The sequence below is a fragment of the Myotis brandtii genome, unplaced genomic scaffold, assembly GCF_000412655.1.
Source record: "Myotis brandtii unplaced genomic scaffold, ASM41265v1 scaffold535, whole genome shotgun sequence".
Lineage (NCBI taxonomy): Eukaryota > Metazoa > Chordata > Mammalia > Chiroptera > Vespertilionidae > Myotis > Myotis brandtii.
In genome coordinates, this window is record NW_005369964.1 from 600,097 (window position 1) to 618,759 (window position 18,663).

The 18,663-nt window shown below is 36.9% G+C and overlaps 1 protein-coding gene across 14 annotated transcripts in view; it reads left to right on the top strand.

The window, feature by feature from the left end:
• Nucleotides 1–18,663, top strand: part of UNC79 (unc-79 homolog (C. elegans)) — a 238,074-nt gene that overhangs the window by 93,855 nt on the left and 125,556 nt on the right. For all 14 annotated transcript variants that reach the window (XM_014549096.1, XM_014549088.1, XM_014549086.1 and 11 more), the window contains 4 exons: nucleotides 9,503–9,567; nucleotides 12,934–13,022; nucleotides 14,321–14,361; nucleotides 16,753–16,781. In XM_014549096.1, the coding sequence (XP_014404582.1) occupies nucleotides 9,503–9,567; nucleotides 12,934–13,022; nucleotides 14,321–14,361; nucleotides 16,753–16,781 (224 nt within the window). The remainder of the gene's footprint in view (nucleotides 1–9,502; nucleotides 9,568–12,933; nucleotides 13,023–14,320; nucleotides 14,362–16,752; nucleotides 16,782–18,663) is intronic.

The following is an 18,663-nucleotide window of genomic DNA, read 5'->3' on the forward strand; positions in this document are numbered from 1 at the left end:
GCACTGAATACCAGGGGGCAGCTCCTGCATTGAACGTCTGGCCCCTGGTGGTCAGTGCACATCATAGCGACCATTCCGCTCATTCCGCTGTTCAGTCGATTTGCATATTAGCCTTTTATTATATAGGATTGTGAATTTTTTGCTTTGCCTAATTCATAAATTAACCTTTATCATAAATATGTATGTATAGAAAAAAATAGTATATGTAGGGTTTGGTACTATTTGAGGTTTCAGGCATCTTCTGGGGGTCTTAGAATATATCCCCTGCAGGTAAGGGGGGCTTTATATTCATATGATTCACGGATTTATTGTTTTGTGTCTTACTTCATTCATTTAGCATAATGTTACTGAGATTAATCTGTATTGTTGATGATATTAGTAGGTTTTTTTTTTATTGCTAAGTATTCTATGGTATGTATATACCACAGTTTGTTTTTCAACCTTGCTATTGATGTACATTTAGCTGTTTCAAGTTTTTGGCCAATTTACATGAAACTACTGTGAACATCTTACATAAGTCTTATAGGCATATGCATTCATTTCTCTTGGATATGTACCTAGGAGAGGAATTGCTGGGTCATATAATTTATAAAAGAATTTTAAACATCTCTGTAAAGTGTGTATGTCATTTTACATTTCATTCAACATTATATGAGAGTTTCAATTGCTATACACCCTTACTAATACTCACAGCTGTCAGTATTTTGATTTTTAACCATTCTCATGGGTGTGTATCTCATTGTGGTTTTAATTTGTATTTCTTTGATGACTGATGTTGAATACCTTTTTATATGCTTACTAGAGGCCTGGTGCATGAAATTCATGCACGGGGTGGTGGTGGTGGAGGGGGCGTGGTGGTGTCCCTCAGCCCAGCCTGCACCTTCTCCAATCTGGACATCCCTCTCACAATCCAGGACTGCTGGTTCCCAACCGCTCGCCTGCCTGCCGGCCTGATTGCCCCTAACCACTCCCCTGCCAGCCTGATCACCCCCCAACCACTCCCCTGCCAGCCTGATCGACGCCTAACTGCTCCCCTGCCGGCCCGACGATTGCCGCCTGCCCTCCCCTGTCTGCCTGGTCACCCCCAACTGCCCTCCCCTGCAGGCCCGATCGCCCCCAACTGCCCTCCCTTTGAGGCCTGGTCCCTCCCAACTGCCCTTCCCTGCAGGCCTGATTGCCCACAACTGCCCTCCCCTGCTGGCCATCTTGTGGCGGCCGTCTTGTGTCCACATGGGGGCGGCAATCTTGTGTGTTGGAGTGATGGTCAATTTGCATATTACTCTTTTATTAGATAGGATTGGTCATTCAGATATTTTATGAAGTATTTGATGAATATTTTTGCATAGTCATTAATTGGGTTGTTTGTCTTTTTTATTATTGTTATGCATTTTTTAATGTACTGTGGTCTGAGTCATTTGTCAGCTATATATATATATATAGCAAATATTTTCTTCCAGTCAGGGATTGCTTTTTTACTTTTACTAACACTGCCTTTTGAGGAGCATGAGTTGTTTGTAAACAAAAATGTAATTTTTGGTTTATGGTTAGTGCCTTTCATGCCTAAGAAATCTTTGTCTTATCCAAGGTTGTGAAGATAGTTTCCAATGTTTTCTTCTAGAAGCTTTCTAGTTTAGCTTATACATGTAGGTCTATGATCTGCTTAAATTTAATTCTTGTTCATGGTGAGTATGGTTTATTTGTTTCCTTATAGATTGTTGTAACACCCTTTGTTGAAAAGATTATACTTTCTCCTTTGAATTGTATTGTACCTTTGGTCATATATGTGTGGGTATATTTCTGGACTCTATTCTGTTTTATTGATCTGTATACCAATGCAAACTGTCTTAAATACTTTGGCTTTATACTCTTAAAATCAGATAGTGCGAGTCTCTAATTTTGTTCTTCTTAGATCATCTTGGCTATTTTGGGTCTTTTGCATTTACATATATATTTTAGTATCAGCTTTCATTTCTGCAAAAATAATCCTTCTGGAATTTTGATCTGGGTTATATTAAACCTATAATTCCATTTGGAAAGAATTGACACTGCAAAATATTAGTTCTCTAATCCATGAACATGATGCATTATTTAGGTCTTTAAAAATTTCCCTCTGTAGTTTTCAGTATAGAATTCTTGCATTTATTTTTTAAAATTAATTCCTAGGTATTTGCTATTTTTTATGATGTAAATGTGATTATTTTAAAATTTATTTTCCAATTGTTCATTGACAGTATAAAGAAATTTAATTGATTTTTGTATATTGATTTTTTTACCCTGAAACCTTGCTAAACTTATTTGTTAGTTTTGTAGCTTATTTGTAAGTTTCTTAAAGTTTCCTGTATATAAGATTTTGTTCTCTTGAAAATAAAAATAATTAAAACATTTCTTCTTTCTTTCTAATTTATATGCCTGTTTGCTACCTTCCCTTTCTCCCTCTCTCTCTCCCTTCCCTCCTTTTCCCCTTTCCTTCCTCTCTTTCTTTTTCTCATTACACTGGCTCATGTCTCCAGTTCAGTGTTGAATAGAAGTGCTGAGATTGAATATCTTCCCCCACATCCCCTTATTCTGTGGGGAGGAAGCATTAAGGCTTTCACCATTAAATATAATGGTAGTTGTAGGTTTTCACAGATGCTTTTATCTAAAACCAGATTGAGGAAGTCCCTGTCTAATCTTAGTTTGCTGAGAGTTTTTGTCATGAATGAATATAAGTTTTGGTCAAATGCATTTCCCCCTATTTTGTTCAAATATATTTTGAGATGATCATATGATTTCCATTCTGTTAATATGGTAAATTACATTGATTTGATTTGCATTGTTAAACCAACTTTACGTTCCTGAGATAAATTCTACATTTTCAGCTGTATTATATTGCCAAACTTAATTTGCTAATTTTTTGTTGTGTTGTTGATTCTATATTTATGAGGGGTATTGATCTAGTTTTCTTTTACTGTGATGCTTTCATCTGGTTTTGTTTACAGAGTAATCCTGACCTCATAAAATGAGTTTGGAAGTGTTTCCTCCTCTTCTATTTTTGGAAAGAGTTTGTGTATGATTTGTATTTATTCTCTTAAATAGTTAATAGAATTTATTGGTAAATCCATCTGGATCTGAGGTTTTCTTTGTGGGAAGATTTTACATTGTTGAATTCAATTTAATAGTTATGGGGCATTTAAATTTTCTTTCTTATTGAGCCACAGTTTATAATTTTGTAATCTGTGATTTTTGAGGAATGTGATCATTTTCATCTAACTTATCAAATTTATTAGCATATCTGTAGGATCTGCAGTGATGTCCTAATTTTCATTTCTGATATTGGTAATTTGTTTCTTCTCTATATTTTCATTTATTAGGCTTGATAGAGGAATTATTAATTTTATTGAACTTGCCAAAGTACCAATGTTTGGTTTTATGATTTTCTCTATTGGTTTTCCATTTTCAATTTCATTGATTTATGCCTTTATCTTTATTTTCTTTTTTTCCTGATAACACAGAGTTTAATTTTTTCTATTTTGTTATGGTAGAAACATAAATAATTTATTTTGAATCTTTTGTATTTTCTAATAAAATAATTTAAAGCTATAATTTCCCCTTAAACATTGCTTTACTTGCATCCCACAAATTTGATATGCTGTGATTTTATTGTATTTTAGTACAGAATATTTTCTAATATTCCTTGTGATTTCTTCTTTGATTTATGGATTATTGAGATGTGTGTTTTTTCAAAAATATAAACATTTAGTGACTTTCCAGATATGTTTTTGTTATTTCCAGTTTAATTTCATTGTGGTCAGGAATGATACTCTATGTATTGCTACATATACATTTTTAAGGCTTATTTTATGGGCCAGAATATTGTTTTTGTTAGTAAACTTTGCATGTGCCCCTGAAAATAATGTATATTCTACAGTGGTTGAGTAGAGAATTCTATCATTATTAATTAGGTTAACTTGTTGAGAATGTTGTTTAAGCTTTCTATTTTTACTGATTTTCAGTCTGCTTATTTTATGAATTACTAAGAGAAGATTGGTGAAATTTATAACATGAATTATGGACTTATTTGTGTCAGTTTCACTTCATATAATTTAAAACTCTATCATTAGATGTACAGATATTTATGATTATTATGTCATCTTGATGAATTGACCTTATCATCATTATATATTCCTCTTTATTACTGGTAATATTCTTTGTCCTGGAGTCTACTTGTCTGATATTTATAAAGACACTCCAGTTTTCTTATGATGAGCATTTGCTAATGCTATGCTAATCATATATAATGGTACAAATTTTTCTATCTATTTACTCTTAATATATCTATCTTTATATTTCAAGTGTTTCTCACAGGCAGCAAATATTTGAGTCATGCTTTTTGAAAAATTTAAAATCTATTTGACAACCTCTGCTTTTTAGACCATTTACATGTAATATAATTATTGTTTAGGACATTTACATTTAATATAACTACAGATACAGTTGGGCTTAAGCCTGGCATTTGTACTTGTTTTCTACTTGTCCCATCTATTCTATGTTTCTTTTCTTTTTAATATCTTGCCTTCTTTTGGGTTATTTTTAGTATTTCATTTTATCTCTGTATTGAATTACTAAGTATACATCCTTTTAAAAATTGCTTTAATGTTTATAATATATACCTTTAATTTCACAGTCTCCCTTAAAATAATATTATGCTACCTCACATGTAATGTTAGAACCCTGTACATTTTCATTTTCCCCCTCTCATCCTTTTTGTTCTTGTTATTAAATATTTTACTTCTTTCTCTATATATTATTGGTCTTACAATACATGGCTATTATTTTTGTTTTAAACAATAAATCATCTTTTAAAAATACGTTAATATGATTAGAAAGTCTTTTATTCATTATATTTACCAAGTTCTAGAACTCTTTTTGCCTTTGTGTAAGTCCTAGGTTTCCTTCAGCCTCAAGACCTTCCTTTAACATTTCTTGTAGTGGAGCTCAGCTGGCAATAAATTCTCTAGTATTTGTCTTCAAATAGTCTTTATTTCATACTCAATTTTGAAGGATATTTTCACTGGGTATAAAATTCTAGGTTGACAGTTTTTTTCTTTCAGCCTATTAAAGATGTCGTTCCATTGTCTTCTGGCTTGCATTGTTTCTGACGAGAAATCAGCGATCATTCTTATCTTTGTTCCCCTGTAAGTAATGTGTCTTTTTTTCCTGGCTGCTTTTAAGATTTTCTCTTTATCATTGGTTTTTATCAGTTTGATTTTAATGAGTTTTGGTGTGATTTTCTTTGCTTTTATTTTACCTAAGATTCATTGAGCTTCTTGGATCTGTGGGTTTATAGTTTTCATCAAACTTGCAAAATTTTGGCCATTTTTTCTTCAAATAATTGCCACTCCCTGCCCCCATTGCACCGTTTTGGCTTTTAAACACACTTGGTTACTCTGCCTGATATTTTCCCACAGCTCACTGAAGCTCTCTTTATTTTTCTTCTAGTATTTCAGTTTGGGTTGTTTTTGTTGTTATGTCTCCTAATTCACAGATCTTTTCTTCTACATTGTCTAAGCTGCCATTACTCCCATTTAGTGATTTTTTCATTTCTGGTATTATATTTTTTAATTTTTAGAAATTTCATTTGGTTCTTTTTTTATATCTTTAATATCTAGCCTCATTGTTTTCATATTTTTCTTTAAATATGTTTACAATAGCTGTCTTAAAGTCCTTGTTTGCTAAAACTACCGCATTTCTGTAATTTCTGGGTTTGTTTCTAATGCCCAGTTTTTCTCCCAATTATGGATTACATTTTCTGTCCTTTTCAAATAGTAAGTAATTTTTGACTGGATGCTGGACTTCAAGAATACTACATTATGAAGTGTCTGGATTTTGTTGTCTTCCATTATAGTGTGTTAAAGTTTCTTTTGACAGTCAAGTTACTGGTGGATTAGCTTAACCCTTCCAAGGCTTGTTCTTATGCTTTGTTAGAGGGAGCCTGGGGAGGCTTTTTCACTAATGTTAGTTCAGCTCTCCTACTATGACATGACTTTTTAGAGTCTCCATTGAATATTCCAAGTTTTTACTGAGTTCCCTCCGCTCTGACTGGTTGGCACTTGAATATCTCCCAACCCTGAATGTGATGTAGGAATTATCCTATATAATAAAGAGGTAATATGCAAATTGACCATCACTCCAAACACACAAGATGACCGCCCCCATGTGGACACAAGATGGCCGCCACAAGATGGCCAGCAGGGGAGGGCAGTTGGGAGGGACCAGGCCTGCAAGGGAGGGCATTTGGGGGCAATCAGGCCTGCAGGGGAGGGCAGTTAAGGGTGACCGTGCTGGCAGAGGAGGGCAGTTGGGGGTGACCAGGCCTGCAGGGGAGGGCAGTTGGGGGAAACCAGGATTGCAGGGGAGGGCAGTTAGGGGTGACCGGGCTGGCAGGGGAGGACAGTTAGAGGCGACCAGGCCTGCAGGGGAGGGCAGTTAGGGGTGACTGGGCCAGCAGGAAGGAAGTTAGGGGTGACCGGGCCTGCAGGGGAGGGCAGTTGGGGGTGACCAGGATGGCAGGGGAGGACAGTTAGGGGTGACCAGGCCAACAGGGGAGGGCAGCTGGGGGCAATCGGGCCGGCAGGGGAGCAGTTAGGCATTGATCAGGCTGGCAGGGAAGTGGTTGGGGGGTGATCAGGCTGGCAGGCAGAAGCGGTTAGGGGCAATCAGGCCGGCAGGCAGGTGAGTGGTTGGGAGCCAGCAGTCCTGGATTATGAGAGGGATGTCCGACTGCCTGGTGGGATTGGGCATAAACAGACAGTCGGACATCCCTCGAGGGGTCCCAGATTGGAGAGGGTACAGGCTGGGCTAAGGGACAACCCCCCCTCCCTGTGTACAAATTTCGTGCACCAGACCTCTAGTTAGGTTATCAATCCCTCATAATTGTTCTCTATGAAGCCAAATTAAGTTTTATCTTACACATGTTTAGTATAAAGCCAAACCCCCAAAAGGACTCATACTCAGATTTCTGGAGCTTTTACTTTGCTCAGCCCCTTCTTCTTTGGTACTCTATCCAGCAAATTTAAGTCACCTTGCCCCTCTAAATGCCAGTTTTTGTTCACCACAACTCAATAAAACCAACCTATTGTGCTTATATTTCCTCTTCCAGGGCCAAGGTCTGGAAATTGCTTCCAGAAAGAAAGCCGGGGTGGTTGTAGGAGTCATTTCATTGTTTCTCTTTTCTCAAGGATCATTGTCCTGTACTACATGTAGTCCAATTTCTTAACATAGTTGTTTCATATAAATTTTCCATTTTTTTAGTTGTTTATGGTAGGAGGGCATGTCCAATACCAGTTACTCTGTCATAGTAGGAAGCAGACCTCTTGTCTGCCATGTCTTTATGATATATTTTTGTTTTTATTTTCAAATGAAGGGAGATCTATCTTTATTATATTTGCCTATTATATTTTGGTAAAGTATATATTACAATCAGTTGTAATATTTTCCCCAATTACAACTACCTGTGCTCTATCTTCAGAGATTTTGATTCAGTAGATCTAATATGGGGTCTAGGCATCATATTTTTTAAACCTTGACAGATGGTTTTTGAAACACAACCAAAGCTAAGAATCACTATTCTAGTAAGCTTAAATATAGTGTAAAATTGGTGAACTACTACCTGCTCTTAATTCAGTTTCATTCTGTAAAAATGGAATAAAAATTTATAAGAATAGGATCTCCTGCATATCCCCACCATCCACATATAAAGCATTAATCTCTGGCAGAACAGTAGTCTTTATAGCCTTAATCAAGTTCTATGGCTGTTGCATAGTCTGATTTCTTTGTGCCAGAGCAGTTGTTACATATTTTGAATATTACTTCTATTCTAAAAATGTCAAGAAAAATCGCCTTGATATTTATAAAGTGTTCTGCAGATATTCTCATAATACACAGATTCAGAGATGGTTTTATCTTGGGTGGTTTCATCTTTGATTAGTGGTCACTTCCTAGAGCTCAGTTTTGAGAAGTATTCTAAGGCCATTTCTGGACTCAGCAGGATGGAATGCTCTTATGGATTAGTGATATCTGTTATGAATTTGGGTTTGGAGAAATGAGGCTACATGACCTATGTATTTGGAACTCCTATACTGATTAAAGGCACTCTTTTTTTTAGGTTTTTTTAATTACACAAGAAAACTTCTTGCTATTCTCTATATTCATCTTGACTTTTCCACATGTGGGAAACAAATCTTATAGTTATAGAATGCATATATTCAAATAATTTCTTCATCTATTTCTTACTCATTTCCTCTTTCTCGCTCTTTAAAAATATAATTAATATAATACTGTTATAAGAGTAGTGGTTTTGGTCTTTACTTACTTTTTTTTGTCTTCTTTGTATATTTCTTAAGGTCAATGGCTCTGTTGATTGTATTTTCGAATTCCAAATTAGACACAAAATGTTATGCTTAGTCTAACAATCTTTGAATATTGAATATTGAAAATAGAATATTTGAAGTTAAAATACTTCTAGATAGAAAATTTTATAAAATGTTTGGAGCATAAATTAAGCTGAATCATTAATAGTAAATATTTTTGAATTATAATTTGATATATAACTAACAATGTCCTCTCACCTGCAAATTCTTCTGTAGTAGGCCAAACATGGCCCTATAAGATTAGAATATGACAATTTAGAAAAATGTCCTACTTTCAACTTATAATTCTATTACTTTTTAAATGTTAGCTAAGTTCTTCGGGCTACAGGATCATCTGGATGATGATAATTCCTTGGTTCTTATCCTCATTCTCTGTGTGTTATACTGTGTTAAGGAGTTGGGTATTAGCAAACTAGCAGAGATTTAATTTGTGGGTCGCATGTGAGAGAGACCTGCATTTCGCTTGGGCGAGAAAGTCATCTTTCCAGTCTCCCAATTTGATGGGGTGGGTTGGCAAATGGAATGGTGGAAGCTGCTTTATCATTCATTTCAATTGCTATCAATTTGAAACACTGTCTCGTGCCAAAAATCTAGGATGTTTAGCATAGTATATACTACAGTGAAAAGAGCGGAGTGTCAAGAACCAAGTTCTAGTCCAAGCTAGACTCGACTAGTTCTCATCTAGTCATTTACGAATCCTGTGATCATAGCAAGCTACTTAACCTTTTTACCTTTAACTTACCCATATATTTAATGAGGTTATTGATCTGCTGTATCTATCCCACAGAGTTGTTGGGATGATCCAGTGAAATCATAGAGCACTTACCAATGGTATATCATTGTGAGGTAATTATTTGGTATTGTATATGCCACCTTATATTAGATTGTCTCCTCCCATAGGAAAATGGATGATGGAGTTGTGATATCTTTGCTCATTTTAAACATTTTTCATATATTTAAAACTCATTTTAGGAAGGCTTCTGGTGATGATTCTATTTAGGTAAAAGAAAACTAATGAAGTATCTACTGTGTTTTTTACTAGGGCACAAATAATTTCAATGAGAAGTATTCATCAGTTACGCTTTGCTTTACAGCTTGGAATCCCATCCACTGTCAGCACATTGAATGCCACAACGCAATTAACAAACCAGCAGTGAAGGTACTGTTTTATTAGACCTGGTCTCATATTGTATTGCCAGTGGTCAAATTGTCAGCAAGTTGTTGGACGAAATGTTAGTTTATATGTTATTCATGGAATTCAGCTTAATTCTTCACAGTATGAGACTGACTTGGTTCCCATAATTGAAATTAGTTTTTATATCCGTCCTTCTTTCTGCCTGTCACAATGCCCTCTTTGGGTTTGCCCAGATGTCAACAGAAAGGAGATACTTTCTGATTTTTTCAGTTATTTTCCCTCTAGTTTTATGTCACACTGCATTCACAGGGGTTCTCTGACGTCCTGATGATTTCTGGCTTCCACTCACAGAGCTCATCACAAAAAAAGTCTTTTATATTTTCACTTTATACTTCCCAGAAAGGTAGCATTCTTGTTAGTTGACAAGACATGATTTTTCATGACAACAGGTCTGCATGGTATTGTTCTTTCTTTACAATATGAGCACTACCCAAATGCACAGGGATATGGCCTTAGGACATGTAGATCAAGGGTACCCAACTTCCAGATGCTTATGCAATAATGTTAAATGAAAAAGAAATTATAAAATTGTGTAGTGTGATGCCAACTTAGTTTAAAAATTGCGTATCTGTATATTTATATTTATATTCATTGTGAAAAACCATCAGTAATGCCCATCAGAACGTCAGTTACTATGATTGCATTGAGATGGAGGGTTATTGAAGTAGTTAAATTTTCTTTCCTTTTATCCATTTTCCCAAACCTCTACATTGGGAATATATTATATTTATGAACAGAGAACAATATTTTTAATGCAAGGTCAGATATGAACATATTAATATGGGTGTAAACAGATCTGTTCAGAGTAGAACAGAATTGACATTATTAGTTACAAATTAGATGGATCGTGTTAATGAATTCATTGAACACATTAGAGATCTTCTAGCTAATCTCTATTGAGTTCTAACATCCTAGGAGTTTTTCCTTTTGAGTGGCGTGAACAAAAACCTTTATCTGATGGAGGTATCAGTGACTCATTAGAAATGCAAGTAAAGGTGAAGAAGAGGTCTACCTGGGGTGCATGGGAAAGACTCAGGGAAAATTGATTTATCCTCACAAAGAGCCTAATATTTCCATAATAGTGAGCTATACCCCGAGGCAGTAATGATTTGCCAAATAGAAAAGTAACATTTATTTTTATTGCAATAGATTGCAAAAAACAAAAATACTTGTGGGGCAAGAGCCAAATGTTGGGATAGGAATTACAATGAAAATATGTTGGAATTTATAGTTCATTTTATCACATTTTGCTTCTAATTTTACTATTTGAAAATCACTTTATGTAATAGTTTGGAGCCCAGATAATTCTCTAAGATAGGAGTCAGCAAACCAGCCAAATCTGGTCTGCTGCCCGTTTTTGTAAATAAAGTTCTATTTAGCCCTAACTGGTTTGGCTCAGTGGGTAGAGCTTTGGCCTGCGGACTGAAAGGTCCCAGGTTTGATTCCGGTCAAGAGCTTGTACCTTGGTTGCGGGCACATCCCCAGTAGGGGGTGTGCAGGAGGGAGGCGATTGATGTTTCTCTCTCACCGATGTTTCTGATTCTCTATCCCTCTTCCTTCCTCTCTGTAAAAAATCAATAAAATATATTTGGAAAAAAAAAGACTGAGATTCCAAAATAAATAAATAAATAAATAAATAAATAAAAGGTCCCAGGTTCAATTCCGGTCAAGAGCATGTACTTTGGTTGCGGGCATAACCCCAGTAGGAGGTGTGCAGGAGGCAGCTGATCAATGTTTCTCTCTCATCGGTGTTTCTAACTTTCTATCCCTCTCACTTCCTCTCTGTAAAAAATCAATAAAATATATTTAAAAAAATAAAGTTCTATTTATTTGCCTATATATCATCTGTGGCTGCTTTCATGCTACAACAGTAGGGTTGAGTAGTTAGTTGTTTTTTTTTAAAGTATATTTTTTTATTGATTTCAGAGAGGAAAGGTGAGGGAGAGAAAGCTAGAAACATCAATGATGAGAGAGAATCATTGATCAGCTGCCTCCTGAAAGCCCCACACTGGGGATTGTGCCTGCAACCTGGGCATTGAACCGTGACCTCCTGGTTCGTAGGCTGACGCTCAACCACTGAGCCACACCGGCTGGGCTTGAGTAGTTAGTTGTGACAGAGAACACTTGGCACACAAAGCCAGAAATATTTATTCTCTGACCATTTACAGAAAGTTTGCTAGTCCCTGATTTTTAACATGCCAAAAAGTAATTATCCATTGCATCAAAGGAAGCATGAAACTTACCTAAGGAAAATTTTCATACTGGGTCTTTAGCATCAGGCAATATATAATTTACAGATTTAGATGGTATAATTATTTAAATTTAGGAATAATAACTACTGTTTCCCCAATCACTGAAACACCTCAGGATTTTAACTTTAAATGACAGGCTGTTTGGCTTATAAGTTTGGTGCATTTCCCCCTTCAAATCAGTAAAAACAATAATAAAAAAAAAAGGCAGAAGGATGTTCCAGAAGAATTTGTGGCTTATTAACTACATAATCGGCTATATCATGAATTGATTATTTCTTGAAGAGCAGAACAGAATTCAAAATGACTTTGGTAAGTCATAGAAACTTAAACTGATGCAAAGTGCAAAATTCAGCTAGTAGTCTACATGTTTTGTTCACTTGATTTAAAAGATCCAGATATTTAAAAATATCCTAGTGATCAACTGTAAAATGAACGCTTTTCATCTCTGTGCTTAGGCTAATGAAAACTCAGCCACAAAGAATCCAAAACTGAACAGGGCACAGCAGGGTTAAACAAGACAGGTTCCGTGTGAAGAAAAAAACCACACACCTGGAAATGAAACATTGGATGATTCATGTAGAACTTAGATTCCAGTGTGTGAAAGTGAGTCATTCATTGTTAGATTCAAAGCTAAATTTTATGAATGAGGTTTCTGCTAGCTTTTTGGTAACAGTTATGATTTTCAATCTTACTGTATTTTTCTTTTCTTAAAGAGAGACACTGTGTTTACCACTTTAGAGAAGGAATTACTGTATGAGTAAGATGGAGGCAATTTCAGCAGCCATTGAACAAGATGCTTTTTTATCTTTGGGGAATGAGGTTAGATTTCTTGAACCATTTGTTACTAGAATTGCAAATAACAGGGGAAATGAAAAACCACAGTAGCCACATTTAAATCAACCGTGTGGACTCATGGGCCAGTGCAGGAAAAATGGCTACAGGTTGAATGGGTTCTACTAAACATATTTATTCCACTTTGCTTTTGAAAACCTGTCAGTATGGGAACATTTGTGCTCATGATATCGGGAATGTGATAAACAGGACAGGAGAGTTCATTCTGTCTTTTCATGTGTTTCAGATGTGTATAGACCCTTCCCTGTCAGTAGCTCTGGGTGATAAACCACCCCCATTGTATCTCTGTGAAGAATGCAGCCAGAGGATCGCAGGGTAGGTATAAAGCAGTGATTCCCAAAGTGGGCGCTACCGCCCCCTGGTGGGCGCTGCAGCAATCCAGGGGGGCAGTGATGGCCACAGGTGCATTTGTTTTAACTTTTTTTGTATTACCTTTCTATTCTGAGTTCAATAAATAGTTTCATAATTTCAAACTTCAATGTTTCTAATTTACACCTTTCTTTACTATATTTTACGAAAAAGGTAGAAACATTAATACATATATCTTTCTGTTTAATTGCTATTAAAATTTAAAAAAAATTAATTTCCAGGGGGCGCTGAGTAATATTTTTTCTGGAAAGGGGGCGGTAGGCCAAATAAGTTTGGGAACCACTGGTCTAAAGCTATGAGGAAAGAGAAGTCAGTAATCCTTTTTAGTGGTGTTAAACCCTTATAAACACCTGGAATTCTCCAGCTTTCTTCTTGTCTAAGTCAAGGTGGGACATTTTGCTGCAGCCATTCAGAGTGTCAAAGAGTTGCTTTATAATTGCCAACTTGATTTCAGAGAGAAACACAAGTTTCTGACTTTTTTTCCCCAGCCATGCATGATGAAAGGGGACAAATGTGATTGGTATGAAGTGGGCAAAAAATGTTGTGAGGACTTTAGTATAACATGCCATTTAATTTAAAAAAATTAATTTCCAGGGAGCGCTGAGTAATATTTTTTCTGGAAAGGGGGCGGTAGGCCAAATAAGTTTGGGAACCACTGGTATAAAGGAAATAGGGCAACAATGAGGAGATAAGAATAATCACTTGGACTTAAATTGGTTACATTATCCACATTTCCCATTAACCTGTCTGGTTTTTAAAGGTTACTTTGTCGGATATTTAATATGTAGCAAACTTTCATTTGAAAGATTTTAGCTTTGCAGAGTTGCACTAGTTCTCTGTGTGACAGAAGGAAGTAGTTCCATTTACTGAAGCAGCGGCCCTGTTGAAAAGGCCACAGAGAAAAAGAAAACTGGTTTTCAAACATGACAGATAATTTATGTGGGTTCTCTTTGCTTGTTAGCCTCACAGAATCACACTCAGCTTTGTGCACATCATGATGTATTTTGGTTGGCTTAATTAGCATCTGGAAAGTATCATTTAAAGAATTGAATCTGATGAAATGCCTATAATTTAGAATTTAGCTGGAATGCATTTGACATTGAAAAAGTTTATTATGATAATGCTCTTAATTACACTTCCTTTCGATTAAAAGCCTTTTAGCAATAGCGTGAAGCTCATAAACATTCATGTGGAAGGGTAACATCGCTAAGAAGCTAAAAAATGAATTTTGTTTTTCTTCATAGGGACCACAGTGAATGGTTGATTGATGTTCTTCTGCCGCAAGGTATGGTTTACTTCAGAAAGAATGAATCATGAGTAATCATGACTAATGGCATGGTCGATTTGTCTCCTTTAGACAGTAACCAAAGTATTATATTCTATGAATATTCATTGATATGAAGCATTATATAAATTTCTTGCTGGTAATATGCCTACACATTTAATAATGAGGGAAGAGATATCATTTCTACCCAAATTAAGGGGAGTTGTTGGAATTAGGATTCCGTATGATTAAAGCCCTGCTGAATTATGTTTGAAGAGGTTTTATGTATATATAACAGTGTTACCAATGATATGTTTGCCAGGTCAGAAAGGGAATAAGGAACATTAGTGGGAAGAACATTGAATAATAGGACTTTCTCCTGCCACTATTACTAACTGTGTTTTTAGGGGAAATCATTTAATCACTCTGACACTTAGTCTCCCCATCAGTAAAATGGGGATAAAGTATATCTGACCCATCTCAATGAGGAGACGAGATCGTAATGCTTGTAGTTTGTTAGAGTTCTGAAAGCTAAGCCCGGTAAGTTGACAGATCAGATAGATAAAGGTAGTACTCTTCCACCCAGGGGAGGCAGGTAATCCGGCCACCTAATTGGAGACAGTGACCAGGAAAAGTACTGGAAAGCAAAGGAAAGATGAAAGGTGGAAAAAGCTGGGAGCATACTGAGTATAGATAGGCACAAAGGGGGAACTCGATAATGGCTTTAGAGGAAGATAATGAAAGAGTAGGAGAGGCCTCATTTAAAAAGCAATCCCTGCTGGGGATCGATCCCACAACCCAGGCATGTGTCCTGACCTGGAATCAAACCAGCGACCTCTTGGTGCATGGGTTGACCCTCAATCACTGAGCCACACTGGCGGGGCAACAATAACTTTTTATTATTTAACTAGACATGTGACTGACCTCAGATTAAGATAAACTCTAAGGTAGCAAACTGTTAAATAGCCATTAGTTACACAAAACTAGTATTAAAAACCGAGTTGAATATTTCAATCAATTGGCATCCACTAATTCATAATTTTCAGACAAATTTTGGGAGACATTTACCTTTGATCTTTTTAATAATTGGAACATAGACGATACTGTAAATAATAATTCAGTCCATTTTTTGAACACTTACTCTTTCAAGGGAAATGCTAACATTCTTGGAAAAATTATTTTCAAGTGCTCTCAAGCATCAATTTTCACGGAAATAATTTGTATGCCCACTCAAAAGAGTTTTCAGCTATTCATTAAAGTCAGTCCTGAAGCAGACAGTAGTTTGGCAGCCTTACTCCAACTGGTCAATCCATGGGTTTGAAAATTGCTTTCTCTCAAATAAGCATGCAGCTGATTTTACACTAGGACAGGACTGGTATAAATGGATAGTTCAACTCTAAGTAATTGAAATAGCAAGATTTTTCTGTATAGCAAGTCCTGTCCAAGGTAAAGCCCTAAATATATCACATCAACTCAGTGTCATAGTATAAGCAGTGATGGCGAACCTTTTGAGCTCAGTGTGTCAGCATTTTGAAAAACCCTAACTTAACTCTGGTGCCGTGTCACATAGAAATTTTTTGATATTTGCAACCATAGGAAAACAAAGACTTATATTTTTGATATTTATTTTATTTATTTAAATGCCATTTAACAAAGAAAAATCAACCAAAAAAATGAGTTCGCGTGTCACCTCTGACACGCATGTCATAGGTTTGCCATCACTGGTATAATGGAACAGCAGTAAAGAGGGATCCATAGACATATCGGTCGATCTGCCTCCCCAATTGATAGCCCGGGTGACCCTGAAGAAGTCATGTAACCATAGCGGCCCTCAATTTTGTTTTCTGTCAAATGAGATGAAAGTTATTTGGCTTTAACATGATCTGAATTCTAGGTCATGTCTGAGAAGGTTGAGTTACAGTGGGGCCTTGACTTACGAGTGTCCCGACTAACGAGTTTTTCGAGATACAAGCTGTCTCTCGGCCGATTTTTTGCTTTGAGTTTCGAGCTAAAATTTGGGTTACGAGCCAGCTTCAGATACCCCTCCGCTAGTTGGCATAGCGAACGTCACGGTGAGCACCACAACATCAGCCCAGCATCACGTGTCTCACTCGTTCACTTTTTGATTTGACATACGAGTAATTTGAGTTATGAGCTCCGTCACGGAATGAATTAAACTCGTAAGTCAAGGCCCCACTGTACTTATAAGAAGAGGGGAAGTATTTGCAGCATGCAGGTGCTTTTAATCTCATTAAACATAAGTAGATGATAATTCATGAGGCAAGGAAGAAGCTGTTTTGTGTAAGTCTAGAGGTTGTATTACAAAACTTGTTTTTACTCCCTTTCATGGCTGCCCTTGTTGAAAATGGGCTCTCTTTCTTTGTTGATATTTTGTGTACCTTCCCCTTACAGCTGAAATATCTGCCATATGTCAGAAGAAGGTAAGAGCAAACCATCTGTGTGGTGGGGCATGAGTTGCTGTGTTTGTATGTAAATTCATTCATTGACATCTGCCTCATTTCTGCACCCTGGTTTCCCAGTATGTACATGTCACTGTATTTGTGAAGGGGGAAAAGAAATAATTTAGCATGCAAGATTGCTATATCCGAATAGTCTCTATTTCCATTTCTGCTTTTGCTCATCCATCTTATGCACAAATATTTTTGATAAGTTACCTGAAATAAAAGCTATGCACTTCTTTGGAATAGAATTCTAATTACAAGAGGTTTGAATGACAGTATAATCTGTACAACTTAACTTTGGTAAATGATGTATCTTATATGCTAAACATCTTTATTGTTTTGAAGTGGAGTTGGAAACAGGCTAATATATGTGTTAAAACATACTCAGACCAACTATATATGGAGAATATTCACTTATATGTAAATTAAATGTTATCTCTAGTTAAAGATTCCACCTTCAAATTTCCATGAGCCTTTCATGACAGTTTCCCTAAACCATACCCATCTTTTTACTTGTGGAAAGTATAAGAGAAGGTAGTATGGTGTCCTATATAGAACTTTGTATTAGTTGGTTGAGATACTTGGGTTCTGGTCAGCTCTATCTCCACCTACGATGTACAGGTCATTTAAACTTTTGAGGAGTTAGTCATGAATGAGTACCTTTGGAGGGCTGTTTCAGTTATCTATTGCCACATGGCTTATAACAGTAAACATTTATTTGATCACAGTTCCTTGGATTGGCAATTTGGTTATACTCAGCTAGGGTTCTTTTGATAAACTCCTAGAGACTCACTCATGCATTTGTATCGGTTGGTGAGTAGGCTGGGGCTTAGCTGGTCCCAGATGACCTCACTCTCCTGTCTGGGGGTTCCGCTGGGATGGCTGGGATGGTTGGGATGACTGGGTGTCTAGTCTTCCCTCTTCCCATTAGGTGTCTCATCTTCCAGGAGGCCAGGCTGGATTTGTTCATGTGGTAGGAGGTTCTGAGAGAATAAGAGAGGAGGTTGAAAGGCCTTTTGAGACCGAAGCTCAGAAGTCACGCAGCATCACTTCTGCTTCATTCCGTTGTCAAAGGAAGTCCCAAGGCCAGCCCCATTTCAAGGAGGGGGGATATAAACTCCTCCCCTTTATATAGCAGCAAGAATTTGTGGTCATATTTAACCCACCACAATCCACCTTCTGGACATTACATTCTTACATTCTCTCCAAATGCAAAATATTCTCAGCACCTTACAAAACGTTCAAAAATGTTATCCAATTATGACTTCACGCTGAAAGTGCATTATGTTGTGGTCTGCATCTGGTCTGGTCACTGATGAAACTCTTGGGGTGCAAATTCTCTTGATCCAGAGACCTGTGAACTAAAAAGGCAAGTTATGTCTGCTCTGTCCACACCCAACACACAATGGTGAGATAGGGACACGATAGCAGCAACAGACTTCTGTTCAAGAAGAGGAAGAGGAAGCAGGGAGCAGTCACTGGTCTGTAGCAGCTCCAGCCAGGAACACATCAGTTCTGTCTCTGGGGATAATGAATGTGCCTTATGTGGGATCTGGTTTTGCTTTCTGGGAATAGTTCCCAAATCCATTGTTGTCTTCCTGGGCATCTTGCTGAGACATCTCTCCTTTTCCATACGAAAAGGCCCATGAGGCAGCTGAGCAACTCTCTCAGGCTGCTTCCTGTGTGTAGGCTGTCTCTGGTAATGAATGTGCCTTATGTGGGATCTGGTTTTGCTTTCTGGGAATAGTTCCCAAATCCATTGTTGTCTTCCTGGGCATCTTCTTGAGACATCTCTCCTTTTCCATACGAAAAGGCCCATGAGGCAGCTGAGCAACTCTCTCAGGCTGCTTCCTGTGTGTAG